Source organism: Pangasianodon hypophthalmus, chromosome 10, assembly GCF_027358585.1.
Source record: "Pangasianodon hypophthalmus isolate fPanHyp1 chromosome 10, fPanHyp1.pri, whole genome shotgun sequence".
Taxonomy (NCBI): domain Eukaryota; kingdom Metazoa; phylum Chordata; class Actinopteri; order Siluriformes; family Pangasiidae; genus Pangasianodon; species Pangasianodon hypophthalmus.
Genome location: NC_069719.1, coordinates 24150399 through 24173907, shown reverse-complemented (window position 1 = coordinate 24173907; position 23509 = coordinate 24150399). Strand labels below are relative to the sequence as shown.

At 38.3% G+C, this 23509-nt stretch overlaps 1 protein-coding gene across 2 annotated transcripts in view; it reads right to left on the bottom strand.

Annotated features, from left to right (window-relative positions):
* fancm (FA complementation group M) overlaps positions 1–23509 on the bottom strand; it is a 42982-nt gene that overhangs the window by 1958 nt on the left and 17515 nt on the right. Inside the window, exons 5-21 of one of the 2 annotated variants that reach the window (XM_034308066.2) lie at positions 18857–18988; positions 18242–18374; positions 17920–18012; positions 17036–17128; positions 16080–16270; positions 13291–13497; positions 12366–12606; positions 11938–12092; positions 10752–10913; positions 6937–8545; positions 5529–5614; positions 4696–4764; positions 4477–4593; positions 4166–4325; positions 3624–3730; positions 2495–3034; positions 1215–1590 (exon numbers count right to left, since the gene is read on the bottom strand). In XM_034308066.2, coding sequence (XP_034163957.2) covers positions 1215–1590; positions 2495–3034; positions 3624–3730; positions 4166–4325; positions 4477–4593; positions 4696–4764; positions 5529–5614; positions 6937–8545; positions 10752–10913; positions 11938–12092; positions 12366–12606; positions 13291–13497; positions 16080–16270; positions 17036–17128; positions 17920–18012; positions 18242–18374; positions 18857–18988 — 4471 coding nt within the window. The remainder of the gene's footprint in view (positions 1–1214; positions 1591–2494; positions 3035–3623; positions 3731–4165; positions 4326–4476; positions 4594–4695; positions 4765–5528; positions 5615–6936; positions 8546–10751; positions 10914–11937; positions 12093–12365; positions 12607–13290; positions 13498–16079; positions 16271–17035; positions 17129–17919; positions 18013–18241; positions 18375–18856; positions 18989–23509) is intronic. The other variant, XM_034308067.2, reaches the window with a different exon arrangement.

Genomic DNA, 23509 nt, shown 5'->3' with positions numbered 1-23509 from the left:
TGTATCTGATGCAGAAAAGCTAGTTCATGCATTCATGACCTCCAGACTGGACTAGTGTAATGCATTGCAAGGTGGTTGTCCTGCATCTTCAATAAACAAGCTACAGTTAGTCCAGAATGCAGCCGCCAGAGTTCTTACTAGGTCAAGAAAAGATGATTGCATAACCCCAATATTATCATCCCTGCACTGGCTACCTGTTAAGTTTCGAATTTATTATAAACTAGCACTACTTACGTACTTACGTTCTAACACGTCACAATCCACCACGCTCCATAAGATCTCAAAACTCTGGACTTCTGGTAGTTCCCACAATATCAAAGTCTACAAAAGGGGGTAGAGCGTTTTTGTATTTAGCTCCTAAACTTTGGAATAGCCTTCCTGACAGTGTTCGGGGCTCAGACACAGTCTCCCAGTTCAAACGTAGATTAAAGACATATATCTTTAGCCAGGCATACACTTAACACATACCATAACCTTGTACTTCAGTACATCTGATTAACTGCACATTATGATTTAGGGCTTACTAATATTATGAATAGCAGCTACGCTAATTCCTTTCCACTTGTTTCCCTTCTTCTACCCATCCCGAGGCACATAGAGATTGTGCCAGCTCCAGTAGACAGAGGCCAACCCTACGAGGATCCTGAGGCATCCAGAGATGGACCTGCTCCAGCCGGTTTCTGCCTCGTGAGGATTTGGGTATTCAAAGCAACGCTGCCAACCCTATGTGGACTTTGAGGAAGACAACAACCTCCAAATTAATATACACATAAAATTCTACGTGACTATAAATAAATGCAGAAAGGATATTGTTCATATCACACTCCCCAGTATCACGCAAATGAGGATGGGTTCCCTTTTGAGTCTGGTTCCTCTCAAGGTTTCTTCCTCATATCATCTATGGGAGTTTTTCCTTGCCACAGTCGCCTCAGGCTTGCTCACTAGGGATAATTTTGTCTAACATCTAGGACTGTTTGCATGTTTTTGTTTCTGTTTGCATGCTTTTTGTTTCTTATGTTCTGTAAAGCTGCTTTGAGACAATGTTCATTGTTAAAAACGCTATACAAATAAAATTGAATTGAACAGAATCTAGCATACTAATCATGTATTTATTGAAAATTAATTTACTGTAAGCATTATTAATGTTTAATCATATCTCAAAGGTATCGTATACGGTATTCTCAAATCGCGATATCAACTGCTCATTAGCTTACCTGCTTTAGTGCGGTCTTTCTCCACCAGGAGGCACACCCGGTCAAATAAGCCCTGCAGGCTCTGCATCCTCTCCTGTAGCCGCTTGCGACTCTGGGGACTGGCCAAGTCCGACTCTCTCTGCCACTCTACAGCCATGCGGTTACTTACGATGAAATCACAGCTGACCAGAGAACAGATGTGCACAGCCGCACCATGTTTTAGTCGAAGGGAGGACACAACATCCGCACCAGCGCTGATGCAACGGCTGTCCACTAGCACGCACACGCAAGCCGGGGTTGTGTTGGTCGTGGTATTGTTGGTCGTGGTATTGTTGGTCGTGGTACCGTAATCAACAGAACCACTGGCCACGGTCAGAGAAGTAGTACTACAGGCTGCCTGAATACATAAAGTACAAATTATAAATTAATTAATCTTAAAGCATATCTTAATACACTGAATATAGGACATTTATTTTTAACATAAATATAAAGACACCTAGTTAAAATGAAAAGGTATTGATAAAATGCCTGGGAGCCTCACTTGGGTCTTGCTTCCTGCTTTGACACTCTTGCTGCTTTACTCACAATGGGCCTCATTTATCAAGCTGGATACGAACGGATTTATGCGCAAATCGTTCATACGAGCGTTTACAGAAAGTTCATGAAAATCCTGTGAATTCGGAAAAACGTTCGTATCCTACTCCTGCTCCTGAGTGTGTGTAAATTTATGCATAAGAAAACTAACTAATGTAAACCTCGACTTGATCGACTTCAAATCATATAAATCATACAAACCCACAAATTAAGACAAATACAATTAATCATTCAGTGACCAAAGAAATGGCGCCGTATAAAAGGAGGACGGGCCGGTTTGTCTGCGCATAGCCGTAAGCCGTAAACAAAGGAAGATTTAGCGCTTATTATTATGATTGTATAATATTTTTTTGGCATAGAAGCGAATCAAGATCATTTCCACTTCTGCCTTTCAGCCTGTACACTTGAACTTATAAGGAGATTTGTGGGCTTCATTACACGCAAATGAGCTGTGTCGGGAGTGCACTTTGCACACTACGGGTGATCAACATACGCACACGAGTACGAAGAAAATCAGTCTTTCCCAAACTTTTGTAAGTCCTGCGCAAAATTTTTGTTCGGTTTGGCTTCCACAAACATTTACACACAACTCTACTGAAAGATTGCTAAATGAGGCCAAAAGATGTTAAACATTTTTCACACTAAAGACCATTTTAAATTAGGCCAAAATAGTTTTAAAAATGACAAGGTCCTCCTATAAATCTCACCTGTGTTTTAACACAAGAGGTGGACAGAGGTTCCTGAAAGTCCAGCTCTTCAGACAGCAGGGCCTGGTTACTGAATCTCTGTCTGTCCCTCTCCTGTTTCTCCAGCACAGCATCCTTTCTGCTCTTCTTCTCTTCTCTTGCTCGTATAGGGTCAGATTTAGGCAAATGGGACAGAGGTGATGTATTAAAAACTGTCCTAGCTGCACCATCTGAAACAGGTGCCTTCACAGCATAGAGCATCTTCCTCTTCTTCTCATCCTTCTCCTCTTCTTCTTCACTCGAATCCTCCACCCGGACGAGTCTGGAGCGTTTGGCTTTTCTGTAGTGGAGGCTTCTCGTCTCTCCAGCAGTCCTAGTTTGTCTGAGATGAACTCTGCGCCGTGTGGCATACTGTCGTCTCCCATCTATGTATGAGTCTTCAGGGACAATCTCTACTCCAGCCTCCTCTTCCTCATCAGAAGCACTATCAGAGTCTTCCTCGACTTCACTTTCATTGACCACAAAACTGTCCTCTTCATATGTCTCGTCCTGCTCAGGTACCTGCACACAGAGGACCAAGTGCTTCCCATTAGTTATGGATAACATATTATGGATTTTTTTTTTTTTAATTTATTTTTATTTATTTATATTTACAGACTAAATTGTGTGGAAAAACACATTATACATTACACTCTGTAGGGGAAAAAATGTGAAATCTCAAACCAGTATACATTTGATCTAATACAAACTGATCTATGATAAGTGTGTCCAAATACTGTCATAAAACAAACGAATACACCACCACTACCACGTGACATGATAACATACTTTCTCAAGATCCCCCAGGAGTAACCATGTTAGACCTAAACTAATATCTGTCCATTTTTAGCTGCACTCCTCAGTGTTGTTTACCTTGGTTCCACCCTGTCCAATAAATTACAAATCTTATTTCCAACTAAATATAAGTTCAGCATTGAGCTTCTGAATACTGTTACTAGATATTGCAATTTTGTCACAATTATGTTATCTCTGTATAACTTCCGCTGTCGATACAGAATTCCTTAGATTCTTAAAACTGATTCTGCAGCTGACTTTTAAGCTCAGAAAATGCACGATACAGACTGTCCCTCTAAGTACCCACTCTACTCACCTGTGAGAAGATGTTCATGTTATGCACGGGCCTGTGCGCCATTCTGAATTTGTTTGAAATGGCAGGGCTCTTTACAGATTTCAGATAAACTCCATGCATCTCAGAATCTGAAAAAGAGAAGCCATTACTCAAAGCACATTTCCAAATTTCCAAACGAGATACCCTTATTTATACTGGTCAGTTCAAATCAGGTTATCCAAAATTATAACCATTCCCTTTTGGGGAAACCTTGTCTCAAAGGTAATTCCAATACATAATTAGATACTTCATTAGACGATGCTTTAAAGGAGTTCAAGTCAAATACAACATAGTCTTTAGGGGAGGGCACTGTGCAAAAGAATGCACTGTGCTAAAGATTGCATTTAAATAAACAAAATAAAATTCATAAAATATAAGCAAATTTTTTAAATTAAATCGTCAGGTACAACCACAAATTCCGATTCAACATTTCATATACCAATTTTCAAAATGTCTTATTTTAAAAATGCATTCGAAAAGTGGATGCAAGCATATTAATCCATAATATGAAGCTTTTTTCGTACCATTAAGACCTTGAGAGAATTGAGTGGCGTCCACTACAAAACCTTCCAAAGACTTGTTCAGTTCTTCTCCATCACATTCATCAGAAGAGACAGAGCCTCCTTCTTCAGACAGCTCTGCCTCTTCATCCAGGAACTGCCTCCCATCTCTGTGCACTGCCTTCTGGGAGATTAAAGAGTGGACCCAGGTCAAAGGATAAATGTATGTGACATTTTTGGTGGCTACATTTTGTTAAAAAAACATGACATGACATTAAAATGACCTTCTTCACCTGCATGCAATGTGTGCAATACTGGATGAGAGCTGCTTTTACCTTAGATTTCACCTTAAGAGGATGTGAACGTTTAGAAGGCTGAAACACTTTGGGCCGACAAAATGAGTCTTGCTTAAAGTCGTCGTCTGAAACAGCTTCCCCGTCACTCTCCTCTGACTAGAAAATAAAGCCAATCAATCATGACTAAAAAAAAAAAAGAGCGGACGCAGACTCTTTCCTGTAGAAAGAATGTGTTTTGTGAAAAATTCATAGACGTACCATATTTAATCGAGCGACTCGCTTTCTAGGCGCCTGGACAGGAGACTCGACATCACTGATTTTTGATTGCTAGAAAAAAAATAATGTTCACAAAGACACAGTCACACGACATTAGTGTAGAGCACAAATTTATCAGCAGCACATCCATAAGGATTCAAAAAAAGGATCACATATACCTTCAATTATAGAAATGAATCAAATTTTTTAATGTCATATATGAATAAATTCAATAAATATTTGAAAAGGTATTAAATAAACAAATAAGTAATATTTATTTCACTGTAACCAATTTATCAGACATTGATTAGAATCTGACTATTATCAGACTATTAAAAGGACAGACAAATGGTGTGTAAAAAAAAATACAGTTTTTAAAACTGATGTGTAAATAGCCTGGTCACATATCAATGGGAGGCTAGAAAATCCAATCGAATTGTATCATAGCAGATAAGGTGGTATCATCAAATATCAAATTATGAATTTGAAATCATACTGCATAGCGTGGAAGCCTGAGGTTTACACCCTTATTAATGACTGTGCTCTAGTAAATTAATGCTTGGAGAAATTTATCAGGAAAACAGGCCATGGTTCATACACGTTTTTTCATGTTCAAATTATACCCTCACATTTGAGCAAGCAAGTGTCTTCATAGTGCTTTTTCTACTAAATGCTATGTCTTTTGAGATATTAATGAAAACACCGCCCAGTCTGGGTCAAGACATTCTAGCGCAAAAGATTACACGGTAAAATGATGATGATTAGAAAGCTGGGTTTTGTGTTAAGACTGGCCTAATTCAAGCAGTGTGCCAAGCATGTTTTGTAGTGCGTCTTACATCTGGAGATGCCAGGGGATTGGGTCTTCCTTGACGTCCTGGTTTTCTTATGACTGATTCCTCATCACTATCACTGATCGCTGTTTCTGGACAATTCAAAATCACAAAGAAACAGATGAATAAACACAAAATTTCCATAAAAAACTGCTATAAATTGCCATGTGGTTGACCAATCAACTGGATAATCCATTTCCATGTCTTTGCTCACTCCTGGAGCCTCAACTTAGTTATTCTACTAGACATGAGCCCTGCCTTTTACACAGTTTTCAAAGGACTTCCTTACCTATTTTACTTAAAGACATGTCCTTATTCATTAAAGAAAACACCCTCAAAATGGCTAGATCAATTCCAGTAGCTAATATAATTGGCTAGGCAGCAAGTCAATTCTAGCTAAGAGCAAATATTTCAAACTTACACAGGATGAATAATGTTTTCAGGCAAAATGATATAGTTGCCATAGAACAAATATCATCTTCTAATAGTTTTAGTTAAATAATAAATGTTAATTTCCTGAATAATTTAATTTCATCAGTTAAAATGCCAACTTTTCACTTTTATAATACTTAAGTACATTTCAGCTTCATCTTTTTACTTTCACTTGAGTACATTCACATGAAGCTAGATACTTCTACTTTTAATTAAGTAAGATTTTGAGACATTATCTACACTTTCACTTAAGTATAATTTCTCAGCACTTCGTCCACCCCGGCTCAAGACTAAAGCCTTGTTGATCCTTAGTAAGAACGTTTTCATTGGCTCAATATCAGCTCTCAACAAAACTAGACCATAACACTCTAATATTTTAGATATTGGGATCATTGTAGACCCAAATAGATATTAATGTCAGTTCAGCACCACCGCTAAACTCAGAACCTACTTCTTTAACTGTTTTGGTAGTTTCATTAACAGATGACTATTTCAACACAGTTCTCATTGGCATTACCTCCAACTCCTTCCTAAGCCTCATGTCATTCAGATCTCAACCCTCAAGCCTGGTAACATAATTTACTAACTGCACTACATAAAACAACAAAAGTAATGCATACTTTTCAAAGTCATTTCCTCACTTATAAACTCATCCTCTTTGTCTGATGGTTTTCCTTCCCTACAAACCCACTCATACCCCCGGACCATCCACTGCTGGCTATTCTACATCCAAATGTCATAGCTTTGGTACCATGGCCTCTGTTGAACACCCTGCATCAAGTCGTCTTCTGTTTCCTCACAACCACAGTACCCCCACCACCTGTTTCTTGGGTTAGTGAAAAGAGCTAAATAAACAAACTATATTATTATTACACACCCAAGAACAGTCCTAAATAACAAACCCAGTCATAAACATTGATGGAAAATTTCATTTGCAGCTACTGCAAAAAAAAAAAATAAATAAATAAAAAATTTAACTGACCTGTAAAAGCATGAGCTCCATAAACAGGTTTCCCTGCATCAAGCAGAGACCTCCGACACAATCTGTTCCCTGTTCCACGTGGCTGTGCTTGTGAGTGCAATACTTTAGGTAAGAGTTCAAGATTTCTGCTTTTTGGAGACACAAATGACGGATTCGGGGTAGAAGCATTTGGTCTTCCCAAACTCTCTCGCTCAGTGATTATGGGTGACAGGTTAGTCTTGTCTATGAGAGATGGTAGCTTTTTGTCCATTGGACACACTCTGGGGGTTGACATATGTCCAAGAGAGAAGTTGTTGGAAGATGTATTGGGTTTGTTCAGGGTTAGTGAGGTGAAAGTTTGCGCTCGATCAGCTGTGGGTTCTGCGGTCATGTCAGAAGCTGGTTCTGCAGTTTCCTCCTCTTCAGAGTCAAAAGAAAACCCAAGGTCAAAGTTCACAGAAAAAATGTCCTGAGAATAATTAAAAGCCTCAGACCTCTGCTCAGATGGTGGTTTGTGTACTGGGCTCTTGGAAGACTCTTCAGTAGTAACAATATTTGATGCACCCCCTACATTTTGTGTGACCTGTTTCCGTTGGTCAGTGGCCTGTCTGTTGACGGGAATCACAGTGTTTTTGTTTGGAGTCTCAATGTTTGGTAATGATATTTGTAAGAAAGCCTCATCATCACCAAACAAGTCAACACTTTCATCTAAGCTAGTGAGCTGAATTTTAGACTCTACAGGTAGATTGGTGTTTTTATGTGCCCTATCATCCACAGCGTCATCGAAAACCTCATCCCAGCTAGGGCTGTTGGCGGTACTGTCCGGACCAGCAGGAACAGTCTCACTAGGCAACATTACAGATTCAGGAGGGGCTCCTGCTATGTTACAGTCCAGAGAGTCAGAGTCCAACGAATTATCATGTTCATCAAGGTCGAAATTGACCTGGAAATGATCAACCTCTTCCCTCGGACTACTGCAGATCTCATCTGATTCACCAAAGTGAGCAGGTTCATTGAGGCTTAATGAGCAATGTAGATCAAGACATTCAGGTGGAGATCTAGACAGAAGATGTTTGACATTGGATAGAATAATTTCCAAGCTTCCAGCAGATTGACTGAAATTGTAGAGTTTTTGACAGACATCCCATTTGGGTAAATAGAACATTTCCTCAACAGGCTTGAGGGAAGTATCAGGGCTTGTCTTAAGGCCCTTTGTGTGTTCAGGAGAACTATGTAGCTGCTTATCTTTGCTTGACAGTATAGTCTCAGAATGCTCTTTTAAATCAGTCTGCATAGCATTATCAGTATTATCATTATCTGCATCATTATTTGCAAGGTTATCATCGCACCGAAACACACTTAAATTTTCTTTAGTGGCATCACAGTCAGACTCGGAAGACACTTTGTCTTTTAATAAAGTCCATGAAGAAGGTCTTGCTTGGTCCTTCTTATCCAAGTTGGTTTTTGAGACAGAATGGCTGGCATCTCGACCAACAAGTCTAGGTTTAGATCTTTTCTGCCGAGGATTTTTTTCACATGTAGGTTTCGCTTTTTTGCCATCCTCCTCACAGCCAACAACATCCTCCTTTTGTAGATATGCTTTGACCTCAGATTCATATCTGCAGCCACTCTGTTGGAATAGAAAATTGATTAAATTAGAGCAGGAATAAAATGTAAAAAAAATTTTGAAAATATTTTAGAAAATAACTTTAGAAATGTTCTGCACAATTTTTTAACTTAATTGTGGATTTTAAATGACTTTCGAGAAGCGACTTTTGAGAGATTGCGACCTTATGAGAGCTACCTGTGGATCAGATATGGATATGTGAACTTACAGTAATTTCCTTTTCCTAAGGATAAAAAAGGTAACTGGTCACCAACACCATATCCTCAGAAGAAAAATAGTTACATCTGCAAGTTAAATCAGTGCTTTGTAACAGTCTGTAAGTTTCCTGACACAGGAGTGTCTTCAGGACCGCTTTGCAGTTTCTCAGCCACATGGCAAGCTGTGTGTTCTTTTTATTAACTTCAAGAGAGAGAAGAAACAGAGGAAAGATGAGGGATTGACTAGTTTATAGCTACTATAATCCAAGTGATAAGAGGAACATATAGCTCCATAGAGTTATTACTGCACCTAGTGGTCAAAAATGGAAAGTGCAACAAGTGCTAGTAGAGACCCACTGGGGCAAGAATCACGCTAATCCATGCTCATGAGAGGAGCAGCGGACAGGAACAGCAATCGTCTTGCCAGATTGGGCTAGTTTAAAAATACTCCGCAGTCACAAAGATCTTGTTTTATAGATGAATAACTGAAATTAATCTAATAAATTCCCACGAACAAAGAGAAAGTGCAAGTGCATAGACACAGTGTGCATCTGACCCATATTTTGGGGGGCTAGTTTCAGGTCTTTTGTGTGGTTTTGGAGATGTATTTGGGCTTGAAATTTTGCGGAAACCTGGCAACCTTGATTAATGACATTAAGTCTACTGTGTTCTTCCTGCGTTACTTAAAAGTCAAGCAGGGCAAATTAAATGGGCTTTGTTTTGAACAAATGAGAGTGAGGCTTATCCCAGAATTAGATTCTCTGACTCTAATCCTCACCTCTTGTCTCCATTAGCCATTCATGTACAGCTAAGTCACTTGTCCCTGGTCTACTTCCAGCTTCGTGCACTTATATAAGTGTTCTCCGAAGTGTTATGTAAGGAACAGACAGTCTGGCTTTTGAAAGGAGACCAGGAAAGAACAGGGGAAACAGAAAAAAATTATGGATATTTCACGTCATCATGGAAAGATGAGATGAGCAGTGCGGGATTACCAAATCAATAAAATGTACTGATCATTGTTCAAAACAAATAAGAGGTCACTTAGGCTTAGCTTAAAACTTAAAAAATAACAGACAAACTTAAAAGTAGTTTATTATAGTATTATTACTAGGTAACTGGATACCTATGTGAAAGAAGTGCAAAGTTATGGACACGGCATTTAGAGGATATTTTACATTTTTGTTCCATTTTACAAAAAGATGGTTATTTTATCAGGATTACTGTGCAATCACCTTAAGCATTGAAATTTCTGCTATAAATCTACATAGCACAAAACAGAAATGTAAATAGAAACGTAATGACAGTGAAGGAATTAGAATAAAGAAAGCTGTTAATTATATAAGGAATAACACACCACAGACTGTGCGTTTATACAAAAATAATGTACAGGGGGGGTGTGATACAGCACAACGAGAAGCAGAGTGCCACTACCCACTCCATTTTACCGGAAAGCATAAACTCCTCTGTCTTGAAGACTTTCCTGTGCCAGGGAACTTTGCAAAGCACTGTGACTGTTACAAAATGCATACTACCGAGACTCCTTTCATAAATGTTAAATAAATGCAGAACTGAATACAGCCTGTGTTCGTGTATGATGTACCTCTAGGATGTATGCTTTACTTCATACACACACAATTAATGAGTGAAACGTACATGCAGTCACATATCCTGATCGTGTAGGTTCATGCTAGTTTCTTCAATTTGAAAAATGTTACACAAAAACTTTTGAGCAAGAACGCCCCCTTGTGGGGAATTGTTCACTGGGTCAGCATGAATGAGTAGGTTTCAGGGTCCTAAAGGTAATGTGCATCCTGAAAAACTCATTGCCAATATAGTCTGCATTTTATGACTCAACTATTTGCAAACATTTGAAATCATTTGAAATGATATGGTCTGCTGGACCACGGAGTCTGTATGTGCAGCAGCCCAAAATGATGCACAGACATAATCGCAACTGAAGATAGTGGCATATGAACAAAATGGCCTCCCTGAGTTCCCCCAGATTTCCTCACCTTCTCCTCCTCCTGTCTCATCTGGTCAATGAGTTCCATGATGGCGGTGAAATGGAGGCAGCGGCTTGAGTGGTCCACTCTGTGTGTTGGAAGAGGCTGATTCTGCCAGTGTCTCCATTCCCAAAGAGACAAGTCTCTCACTGGACCCTTCACACACTCATCCTGTGCAAACATCACACATACTCATCTACATGCTGGATGCATGTACGTCATTAAATTATAGGGGTGTAACAATACATTGTGATGTGTGGAATTCATAAATTTAAAATATGTAGAGCGCGCACTGGTCATGTGATCATAGAGAGCCTGCTATAGCTCAAGACTGCAAAGATCTATGCACATTATTCTTTATATGGTTGTGACCACATTATAACAGTTAAAAAGAGCTCTTCAATAGCTTTCAAACAACACCAAAGGCTGCGGAAATCGGGCATTTTAGCCGACTTTGGTGCTCTATTTCTGCTACGGAGCTCATTAGGTTTCACTCGATCATTTCAAAATTAAATTAAAAAAGTCTTTTCAGTCATAATTTTTCTTAAATATTCTGAGAATCGAAATCGTGAAGAAGCATAGCTGCATATAACAAAACAAAAGCTGCACATTAGAATGTAACAAAATTAAACAAGGCTAATTAAACAGTAGCTCTGGCCAAGAGAGCTAATGTGTGCTTATGTGCAGAGTTGTCAGGTCTCAGCAAAAATATCCACCCCAACCACATCTCAAAAACTACGCAGAAAGCTCTGAACCTGCCCAAAAAAACTCAAAAGAAGTTCCCTGTGATGCACACACATTTCTAATTTGTTGTTTCAAAATTATCCCAGTCTAGTATAAAAATCTCAACCCTGGCAACCATGCTGGCGTGGTTCAAGGGGGTGAGCATGTCTAAAGCAAAGTTTGCTTTATTTCTGCTGTCATGTAGCTCTCTGTAGCTCAAACATGCTTTTTAAATCTTTTTTTTTTTAAAAACCGCTGTAGCCTCTCCTGATTCTTTTACATCTTTGGTTTTAAAGGTTTACATCTTTGAACTCATGTAATATAAGCTGTATTTTATGACAAAAAGCCTACTTTATTATGCAGTTATGCAGACATACCAAATCGAGGGCCTCATATTCAACTATATGAAATTAAACGCTGTATCGTTACACCCCTAATGTTTGGACCATTGTTCTAAGCGAGACGAATGTACCTGTTGTTGTGGCTCTGTGTTAAAGCACAGGAAAGAGGAGTGCCTGAGTCTGGGCTGGGCTTCATTCTCACCCAATTTCATGGTAGATGACCACTCAGCCTCTTCAGCAGGGGTGAGAAAGCCATCCTCCTTCACACGCCCCTGCACGCCATCCACTAAAAAAAAAAAAACAGAATGGAAATAAAGCCACCTGCTAATTGATTTGCATTTACGCATAGGATTTGTTCCCTGATATATAAAATGTAATTTTCATGCATAAATATCAACAATGAAATGCATGTATCTGGAAACATATGAGCCTCTAAAATAAAAATACTTAGGTCCAGTGATTTTAGTGGTTATTTTTCTATTTTTTAACATAAATGTGCATATTAATATGCATATTAATATGCAAGTACCAATGACACTTCAGGCTGTTCAGTTAGTACCTTGGGCGTCAGGGTTGAGAAGAGACACTCTCCTCATACTGAGTGACTGTCGTCCATTGCTGGAACGCCTGCTGCTCTCTTTGCCCTCGAACTGGCCACACGTAATGTGCATCTTGAGCAAGGTGGGAGTGACACCAGTAGGCAGCATGCGGGGGCTGTAGGGGAACATGGAGAAGCTTTGCTTGCTTCCCATGATGCGTTTATTCACGCTGCGCCTGTTACTCTGGCTCTGGTTATAGATCTGTGGAGTAGATGAGATCAGCATGCAGATATAAAACAAATAAAAATGATAAAAAGGAGTCGATATGAAAAGATCAGACGATAAACAGCTCATAACAAAAGACTTGCATTTCAAAGTGTCTCTTATAAACAGGGCAGGTTACTTATCACATTCACACGTTATTTCTGTCTATAGTACAAAAGACATTTGAGTGTGATATCTATAAAATCCAACATCATAGTTTGCAGAATGTCACAGGAGCTTCGTACGTTCAAAGTGACATAACACTCTAGTAGAAGAGCCAGAGTGATGTTAGGCTAAAGACATTGCTAAAGTATTTTTAAAACAAACTTGCTTTCTTTGACAAACAGAATTGCTTTCTTAGACATTTACCAGGAATGTTTGTGCTAAAAAGGGTAAAACACCCTGTTGTAATTATATATATACTAGCCTAGCATAACATTAATGGTATAACTGTTTGAGATGTCCTTATTATAACAGACCATTGGGATGACTGGTAGGCTAAAACGCAGTGAAAATAAGAATCTGACCCAACATTAAGTTATTTGGTTGGGGAATCAAAAACATGCAGAAATACAATATTTTTTTTTTCTTTTACATTGTAGTATAGCTAATTAGAATACAATGAGGAATGATTAATAAAGATTAATTATAAATGAGAGAGGTTTATTTGAATGGACTCACCCTTTCCTCTCGTCCTTCAGCCAGTATGACCACTATGCGCCCCTGCCTGTGGCGCCCGGTTCGGCCCATTCTCTGCACCAGACGGATGGGACTTTTCTGAGCATCGAAGCAGACGATTAGGTCTACCTCTCCAATGTCGAGTCCCTCTTCACCCACACAAGTAGAGACCAAGGTGTTAAAGCCGCCCTCTCGGAACCTCCGCACCACCTAATTTTGATATATATAAATGATATAAACTATATACAAATATATACTGCATAAATTATATAAACTAGCTACCATACCATGTTCTATTTTAGGACAGCAATAAAAAAATAAATAAGGAAATGATAAATTAAACAAGTGGAGATACATTACTATGTCCTAATATTTTAGTCTCCTGCATGATGAGAAAATCTGATGTGAATTGGACTGGAGTGTGTTTATCATATTGTTTGAACAGCTTTTAAAGATTCTGGGCATTTCAACAGGTGTGAACGTCATTAATTCAAATAAACAGGAGAGGAATAGTCCAGTTCTGTTGCTCCTATATGATCATAGCACACTAAATTTAATTTTTTTTAATTTAAAACTAGAAATAATCAGAAGGTTTTAGAATTTTGAAAAAAAAAAAAAGGAAATCTTGACTATTCAATATTCCAGATGTTGCACAATTTCTAGTTCACTCTTTAAATTTAAGCAAATATTTGATATTGACCATGTTAACTCCTTTGCACAAAAGGGCAGATTTTCCATGAGTCTTATCCCTTCCACTGAATCATGTGTTCAGACGACACACTGATGGATTTGATCTAACATGGATCATCAGGTTTTACACAAACTTGTGGAGTCTGTGCCAGCTTGAGTGCACACCATCATTAAAGCAAAAAGGCGGCATAGCAAATACTAAGAAATTCTGAAAATCATGTAAATATTTCAAAGATTCTACTAAGTTGTTGCTGCTATCATTTGTGAAGAAAACCTTAAATTGAAAAAGAAAGCATTTTCACTAGCAGTGTCATTTTAAAAAAATCATTTTATATATCTATCCATCTATCTATATAAAATATTTGTGTGTGTGTGTGTGTCTTTATTTATTGTAAACATATTGCATTATATACAGTCAGGTCCATAAATATTGGGACAGTGACACAGTTTTGGTAATTTTGCCTCTGTACACCACCACAATGGATTTGAAATGAAGCAGTCAAGATGTGACTGAAGCGTAGACTTTCAGCTTTAATTCAAGGGGTTTAACAAAAATATTGCATTAACCATTTAGGAATTACAGCCATTTTTTACAGAGTTCCTCCATTTTCACAGGCTCAAAAGTAATGGGACAAACTAATATAATCATAAATATTAGGATTATTTTTATTACTTGGAGGTAAATCCTTTGCAGTCAATGACTGCCTGAAGTCTGGACCCCATGGACATCACCAAATGCTGAGTTTCCTCCCTTGAGATGATTTGCCAGGTCTTTACTGCAGCCATCTTCAGTTGCTGCTTGTTTGTGGGTCATTCTGCCTTCAGATTTGTCTTCAGTAAGTGAAAAGCAGCTCAGTTGAGTTGAGGTCAGGTGACTGACTCGGCCATTTAAGAACATTTAATTTCCAAGCTCTTGGGCTGCTTTCACAGTATGTTTTGGGTTGTTATCCATCTGTACTGTGAAGCGCTGTCCTATCAGTTTTGCAGCATTTGACTGAATCTGAGCAGAAAGTATAGCTCTGTACACTTTAGAATTCATCCTGCTACTTCTATCAACAGTCACATTATCAATAAGCCCCAGTGACCCAGTTCCATTGGCAGCCAAACATGCCCATGCCATAACACTGCCTCCACATGTTTGACGGATAATGTGGTATGCTTTGGATCATGAGCCCTTCCTTTCCTTCTCCATACTTTTCTCTTCCCATCATTCTGGTACAAGTTAATTTTGCATCAGAACTGGTCAGGCTTTTTTTAGAGGTTTTTAGCAAAGTCTAATCTGGCCTTTGTGTTCTTGAGTGTTACCAGCGGTTTGCATCTTGAGGTAAACCGTCTGTATTTACATTCATGAAGGTGGCTCTTGATTGTAGACTTTGACAACGATAGGCCTACCTCCTCCAGAGTGTTCCTGACTTGGCTAGATGTTGTGAAGGGGTTGTTCTTCAATAAGAAAAGAATTCTGCAATCATCCACTTTAGCTGTTTTCTGTGGTCTCCCAGGCCTTTTGGTGTTGCTGAGCTCGCCAGTGTATTCCTTCTTTTTAAGAATGTACCAAATTGTTGATTTGGCCCTCCTAAAGTTTCTGCTATCTCTCTGATAGGTCTGTTTTGGTTTTTCAGCCTAATGATGGCCTCCTTCACTTGCATCAACATCTCTTTGGACGGCATATTGAGAGTTCCCATGAACAGCTACCAAATGCAAATTCAACACTTGGAATCAGCTCCAGACCTTTTATCTCCTTAATTTATCATGATATAAGGAGGAAACAGGCCACTGCTTATCAGTCAATTGTCCCATTACTTTTGAGCCTGTGAAAATGGAGGGACTCTGTAAAAAATGGCTGTAATTCCTAAACGGTTAATGCAGTATTTTTCTTGAAGCCGTTGAATTAAAGCTGAAAGTCTACACTTCAGTCACATCTTGATTGCTTCATTTCAAATCCATTGTGGTGGTGTACAGAGGCAAAATTACCAAAACTGTGTCACTGTCCCAATATTTATGGACCTGACTGTACTTTCCTTCTATTTTCCTACAGGAAACCATAAGAAAGCAGATAGCACTGAACATGTGCACAGCTCTTAGACTCATGGTTGAGGTGTTACCTCAAGCTGCTCCTTCTGAGTGAACCCTCGCACCCCTTTCCCAGCTGATGCTTGCCCCATAAAGGTCATGACCCTGACAAGGGGATGGTGACGATTAAGCATCTCAGCGATCTCCTGAACACTCTCACGAAACGATGAGAAGATCATCACTCTTGTACTCTCTGGTTTGTCCACAGAGTCTGGAGCACTGCCTAGACCAATGAAATCAGAGAAGATTTTAATTTCAGCCTGGAGAGCACTTGGACTTGGAAATAAGCTAACGACACTGACCTTTTAATTATACGATACTGTACAAGTAAGTACACATGAGATAACTATTCGTACATGAGAACTATATTGTTGATTTGCAATTATGCAGCTCAAATATGTAAAGAATAATACATGACAGGGTGTGTTGTTATAGGACAATAATCAACAACGTGGTGGTGGTATCACCCCAAAGCTGATAATTTTCCAAAAACAGCATGTCCCGGAGTGTTTTATTCCTCTTCAACCACAGCAATTTGCCAGTGCTAACAATTTTTTATTTATTAATGAACAAAGCATCTTCCTTTTTTATTCTTTTACAGTTACTTTTAATGTTGTGGAACCTCCATGACGCAAGTTATTTCCTGTTATTAGTTACATTATAAGTGCTATAAACAGTCGTTCCCTCACCAGCCTCTTTACTCTCTCGAAGCGAATAAGCCATAAAATGCAGCTTGTCATGTAACCAAGAAACAGCAAATCCCTCCAAAAACCTGTGATTTGCTTTTTAACCGGAACTAATGTTACTGTTAATCAGCACCTTCTGGTCAACAGTATTGTGGTATAATATATTTTAACGTCTCTGTCATTTACATTACATAGATAATCTCTACAAGAATGCCTAAGGTTTACAAAGTTAGGTGAATTATCTTTGGTCTGTATTCATGTTAAATATAGGGTTCATGGAATTAGAGAGTGGTAAACTGTACCTGATGTCTTCACCCATGTCCTGAAATGCTCTTGTATCACCTCGTCCAGTTTCTGAAGTTTTGGATGGCTGTAGAAATACTGCTCTTCAGGACCTGAAAATTGAACCAGTTAGTCTGAGCCGAGCATTTTTGCTGAGTATGAAGATCAAGTTAAAGATTTCATTAGTATTGAATTGCTATGCAGTGCTGATGCATCACTCATGCTTCATTCTATACTGATTAGACCTAGAATTGCTCTTCTGCTGTTTGTCACCTATTGACAGCCCATCCTGCTGAGTGTGGTCCTTTCTTATACTATATTAGAACAAAATTTTGTTGACTTTTTTGGACAGGATTTTGACTGTGCCTGAATTTGCTCTGTCATTCACTTGTACACAATTTGCTATATACATTGTTCTATGTAGGACACAGCTCTGAGGGAGAAACCAGAGCAAATTCAAACAACACATATTACTAAAGGCTCCAGAAATACATCGTCAAAACCCACCATTAAACAATCAATGTAATGTGGAACATTACAAATTACCCAGCAACCTGAAACCATGATAATACAGAAGAATTATAAGTATTTTGCATTATGTATATACATTTACATAACGTTTGACACTCTGGTATTCATCCTAAAGTAAACTGTGTGCTGAAAGAAATCGTGACTATTAGTAGTGTACTATAATGAACTATTGAGGAAATGGCTACAAAATGGCTGCACCACAAATAGTGTAGTGTACTATATAGTGAATAGGGAACAAATCCAGACACAGCATTTCTGTTAATAGATGGTCTAAGGTTAAGGGCCTGTAAAAGCCTATTATAAATCATGTACATGATATCGAGCTTTATAAATAAGCTTAAATTTCTTTCAGTTGATGAGTAGAATAAAATACTTTTGGTAGTGCTGAGAAACATGGCCTCCATTTCCCTGTACAGATCCATGAAGACAGGGTTGCGCTGCAGCTCATTTCTGGCCCGTGCAGTCTCTGAGAAAATACAAATGAATCACAACTCACAGCTTATTTTTGAAAGTATGTGAATTAGCTGAAAAAACTACAATACTTATATGCACACTGAATATATGTGTTATACAGAATATATGTGTCTTATATGCACACATAGCATTTAAATATGCAATAGAAATAAAGAAGAAGCAGTGAAGCTTTTTTTTTTTTTTTTTTTTTTAAACAAATCAGTTTAAATCCCTTAAGGTACCTTTAGCACCTGACATAATGTTCTGTGTGAAAAGAAAGAGAGATCTGAGGCCCATCTGCTGCAGGAGCTCGTAACCATGGTAGAGGCTAATACACAGAGCGAAATCCCCCTCCAGTGCACCGTGCTGTGCTCCCTGTCACCAAAACAATCCCATAAAAGTCCAATATTACACACAGTCTTCACATTTTAGCACCATGGTCACATTTTAGGTTAATCGGGTAAATAATTTACAAATGACAAAACTCCACTAGCAAAAGTAAGCTTGTATAAATACATCAAAAATCCATCATCAAATCTGCAACTGTGATTGTAACCCAAGTTTAGTGAGGACTAGCCTCATATTAGAAGTTCCTGCTACAAACTGTCAAATCTTTGCATGTAATCCATAATGAGAGACAAAAGAATTACAGATTTACAAAATTGACTATAGATTTGAAATGTATAAAAGTACAATTTCAATTTGACACACACTTACATCTGAAAAATAACTATTACCATTATTTACAATAGTAATAATAATATATTAGTAGTAGTAGTAGTAGTAGTAAAAGTATAAACATAGTCTTTGTGAGCTCAAGATGTCTAACACTTTAGCTCAGATTTAAACTGTTATACCATGAGATGCGATGGAGGGTTGCGTCTGAACTGGTCTCGCGCCAGAATGACCTGGTACTTTGTGAGGGAGCGAATGTCACGCTGGTTAAGCACACCCATCTGGGTCAGACGAGATGTAAACCTTTCCAAAACCTTCAGAGAACAAAAGTGAGCTGTTAGATAACATAATACACTAGACCTGTTATACAATACAAAATAAATAGTGCTTTTTTCCAGTGTCCCAGTTTCAGACACACACAAAAGATTTTGCACAGAGGATATCTGAGAAAGGCATTTTTTTATTTATTTTCCTTTTTTAATGTTTTATCATGGATAACGAACCCCCAAATTAATAAACGAGTTAAAAAGCACAGTCAAATCTATGCATTTCACAGAAAGGTAAGTGGAGACATTAAAATAATTACTGCTAAACAGACAACACAAGGAATATTTACAATAGCCTTACACACAGGACGTAACTATGTTATCCTATCCATTTTTACAAAATGAAAGAAAAAAGTCAACATGACGTTCCAAGCAAGACTATGAGCAGATTACAGGAGATCTTGGCTCTGCCGTGAACTCACTGACATCACTGAAAGGGATGGGCAATGTGGATCAGGTTGATTCTTCTGTTCAGGCCCAATAAATACTCATAATGATAGAGTGATACTTAGTTGACAGTAGCATCTGAAATTAACTAAAAATTGATTGTTTAGTTTCTCTCATCTGTTGTATACAGCAGGATCCTGCATCTGGACTGGGATTCCAGCAGATCCAACAAAAAAGTTGTGAGAGCAAGCAGTTTTTATTTTCATCCACCAACGGTATGTAGACGCCTTACCATCACACCACTGCTTTTTGAAGATCCCATTCTAAATTTAGTCCCCACTTTTGCTATTATAACAACCTCCACTCTTCAGGGAAGACGTTCCAATAGATTTTGGAGCATGGCTGTGGGGATTTGTTCCCATTCAGCTACAAGAGCATTAGTGAGCTCAGGCACTGATGTCAAATGAGGAGGCCTGGAGTGCAGTTGGTGTTCCAGTTCATCCCAAAAGTGTTCATAGGGGTTGAAATCAGGGTCTGTGCAGGACGCTCGAGTTCTTCCACTCCAACCTTGGCAAACCAGGGCTTCATGGACCTCACAGAGGCGTTGTCATATGCTGGAAAATGTTTGGGCTGCTTAGTTCCAGTGAAGGGAAATTCTATACAATTGTGTGCTTCCAACTTTGTGGCAACAGTTTAGGGAAGAACTATATATAGGTGTGATGGTCAGGCGTCTTCAAACTTTTGGCCATATAATGTATGAAACCTCCAGGACAAATAGAAAAAAAAAAACATTTGATTCCAATTCATTAATCTTCAGTAAATGTTTTATCCTAGTCAGCGTTGCTGTGGTTTAAATTACTAGCTTATAGACATATAGATACAACTCTATTGCACATACAATACACACCATCAGGTGTATAAGGCATTATTTCATGCCTGACTGTAGACTACAGTATAAAAAAACATGCTCTTTATTTAACAAGCACAAAGCCAACAGTGAAGGAGGTTAATTAAATGACCTCCGACACATCACACACAAGCTTACATAAATTTCCCAACTGCCCTCATTTTCACACACATGTGCAAGCAGATCTGGACCAAGGAATGTTCAGTTTTTCCGGCTCAAATGATAAAAGTTCTAGCCTCCTCATCTAATTTTTTTTTTATCAAAAGGTGTATAAGGATTGATGACAGGGACTGTGAAAACCTGAGACTGCTTTGGCAAAGAGACCTTAATAGTGACATAGATAAGGATACATGGAATAGAGTTTCGTCTATCAATGGGAGGTATATAAAGGAAGCAAGAGCTACATTTATTCAGTATAAGGTTTTACACGGGTATTATTTCATGCCAGTTCGGCTTTATAAGCTGGAAATGTAAACAAGAAACTAGCACGTATATTCATGCTCTCTGGGAGAGTACAAAGAATCAGCCGCTTTGGGAAATTGTGTTGAAATATCTTGGGAGAGGGATGGGATATGACCTTCCACTTTCACCAAGGGTATGTCTTTTACATAAAACTGAGATTCCTCAGATTAAAAACAATGACTTCTCCCTTGTTACTGTAGATATAGTCACAGCAGTGCAACAGATACTTAGATGCTGGAAATCTCCTACACTTAGAATGTGGTTTGAATCAATGATTAAGAGTGCCTCATATGAAAAAAATGTTAGCAAAACTGAACGGAAATCATACACATATACACATCTGGGCGAACTTTATTAAGATTGTCATTTCAAAGGAGGAATGATATTAGACCCAGGTTTGTATTGTCTTCCAACTTATTCATCTTGTTGTGTATTACATCTCACTTTTTTGTGTTGTGCCTGTTGTGTTAACTTCTGTTTGTATTGAGTGTGTTATATCATGTATAAGGAAAAACCAATAAAATTATATATAAGTACCGTGCAAAAGTCTTAGGCACATGCAAAGAAATGCTGTAGAGCAAAGATGCCTTCAGAAATAATGAAATGAAATGTTTCCACATTTAAAAAATTCTATAAAGAGCAGTAAACAGAAATAAATGAAACAAAGTCAATATTTGGTCTGACGATCCTTCGCTTTAAAAAAAAAAAAAATAGTAGTCTCAGGTACAATATGTGCAGTTTTATAAGGAAATGAGCTGTAAGTGTTACTGAGCATCTTGCAGAAGCAGCCACAGTTCTTCTGGAGACTTTAACTGTCACATTTTCTTCTTATTTTTGCAGCAAAACCCAGCAGCCTTCATTATGTTTTGTCTGAAAAGTGGTTATATTTATATACACACATTATATATATATATATATATATATATATATATATATATATATATATATATAATTAGCTACCTCTGTGATGACTCGGAGCCTTTTTAATTGAGTAAATCCAAAGAAAGCCCCACACACACACAAACACACAGAGCTTAAAGTGCCTGGATCAATTCAGTGTTGCTAGGTAACACGAAGGCCAAACCGTGACCTCAGATCAGTGCTTTAGACCTGTTATGAGCACTGTGCATGTTCATAAGAGTAACATAATTGAAAGTCCATTTCACCACTCCGTTTGCAATTCAGAAATGAATTCAGTTCACATACACATGAGAGAGATCGTAAATGTTTTTTTACCCCCTTTCTAAGCTCACAAGGTCAACTCATTAAGTGACGATGATGCCTGGATGTGATACTGAATTGGGTAGCTGTGATTGGATGTACACTGTGCTCAGTGTACAAGGAGGCAAGATTATTATGATCAACCCTAGCAACTGGCTTTTACAAGGACACTGAGTGCTGGCGGTGTGCACATCACTGGGTTTAATCTGCCTGGGATTTATTGTGGGTTGGTGTGTGACTGTGAGGATGAGCTTGTGTAAAGTATACAGCATGAGTCCTCCATCACTGTGTGTCACTTTTGGCTTACGCTGTGATTGTGGGATTTAAGGCAAAGTAAGGTTAATTATTTTTCCATTTGAATTTGTAATGGTCATGACTGTAATATACGCCTCAACTGAAGGACACAACATGAACACTCTAACACTGTTGAAACACATTACAATTATGATCTAGAGAAATGAGCCATTTTCCTCTAATACCTGTTGTTAAATCTTGATCCCAGTTTCCTGAGGACATTCCTAAGTAAATATTTTGAATGAGATAGTCTCTTATATATCATGAATGTATTCAGAAAACAATCAACCTACACTGACTTGTGGTAATTTAGACACCACTCTTACAATTTAGTAAATATATTCAGATATTTAGCCACCACTTATTTTCAAATATAGCTTAATTCCTTTCTGCAAAAGTCAACTGAATATTCATTTGTTTCTTTACGGGACTTACATTTAACTAAGCATTCTGTGCATTTGTAAAAGTGAATACACCATGATGCCTCTGATCTATTCAGGTACGTGCTGTTTCTATGGCTGCGGCCACGAGTCTTATATATAGTTTTATATATATATAAAGCATCTTCACATAAGTTACCTGTTATATAATGGAAATACACCATAAAAGCCACGAAACCCTAATTTAGGGCAACTAGATAACATGTCAGGCCACAAAGCAAATCCAATTTCTTCTTAAATCACTCTGTGTAGCTCCTCCAGTAGATTAGTTTTGTAGGATGGTAGGAAGGGGACGCCTTCTGGATTAACGGTGGTATATTATAGCTGGTCTGAAAACCAGTAAACAGTGGCATGACAGTGCAGCAGATGCAAAGTGGACTGAACTGGCTCACACTGAATATTGCTGATATGGTCCACGGTTCTCAAAGTGGGTCTGTGAAGCAAAGCCAGGGGGGTTCACAATTTTTTTGACACTGCTTTTATCACAGGAGAAACAACACCACAGCTCTGTTTATGACACTGTTCAACTGAACATACTTGGATAAAATTTCTTCACGCATACCAACTGTAGACCTGTATCAACATGATGGATCAGGGTTCAAATCTGGCCTGAACACGCTAACCAAGGTCTTCAGGATTACTAAAAATTACAGGCAGGAAAGTTTGGAGGTTGGAGCTAAACTCTGCAGATCTGAAGAACCCTGTGAGAGATCATGCTTTGCATAATTACTGTAAAATCTTATTCATTTTTATTATTTGTCATGCTTATATTACATCTATTCATTTTTAAAAATGCAT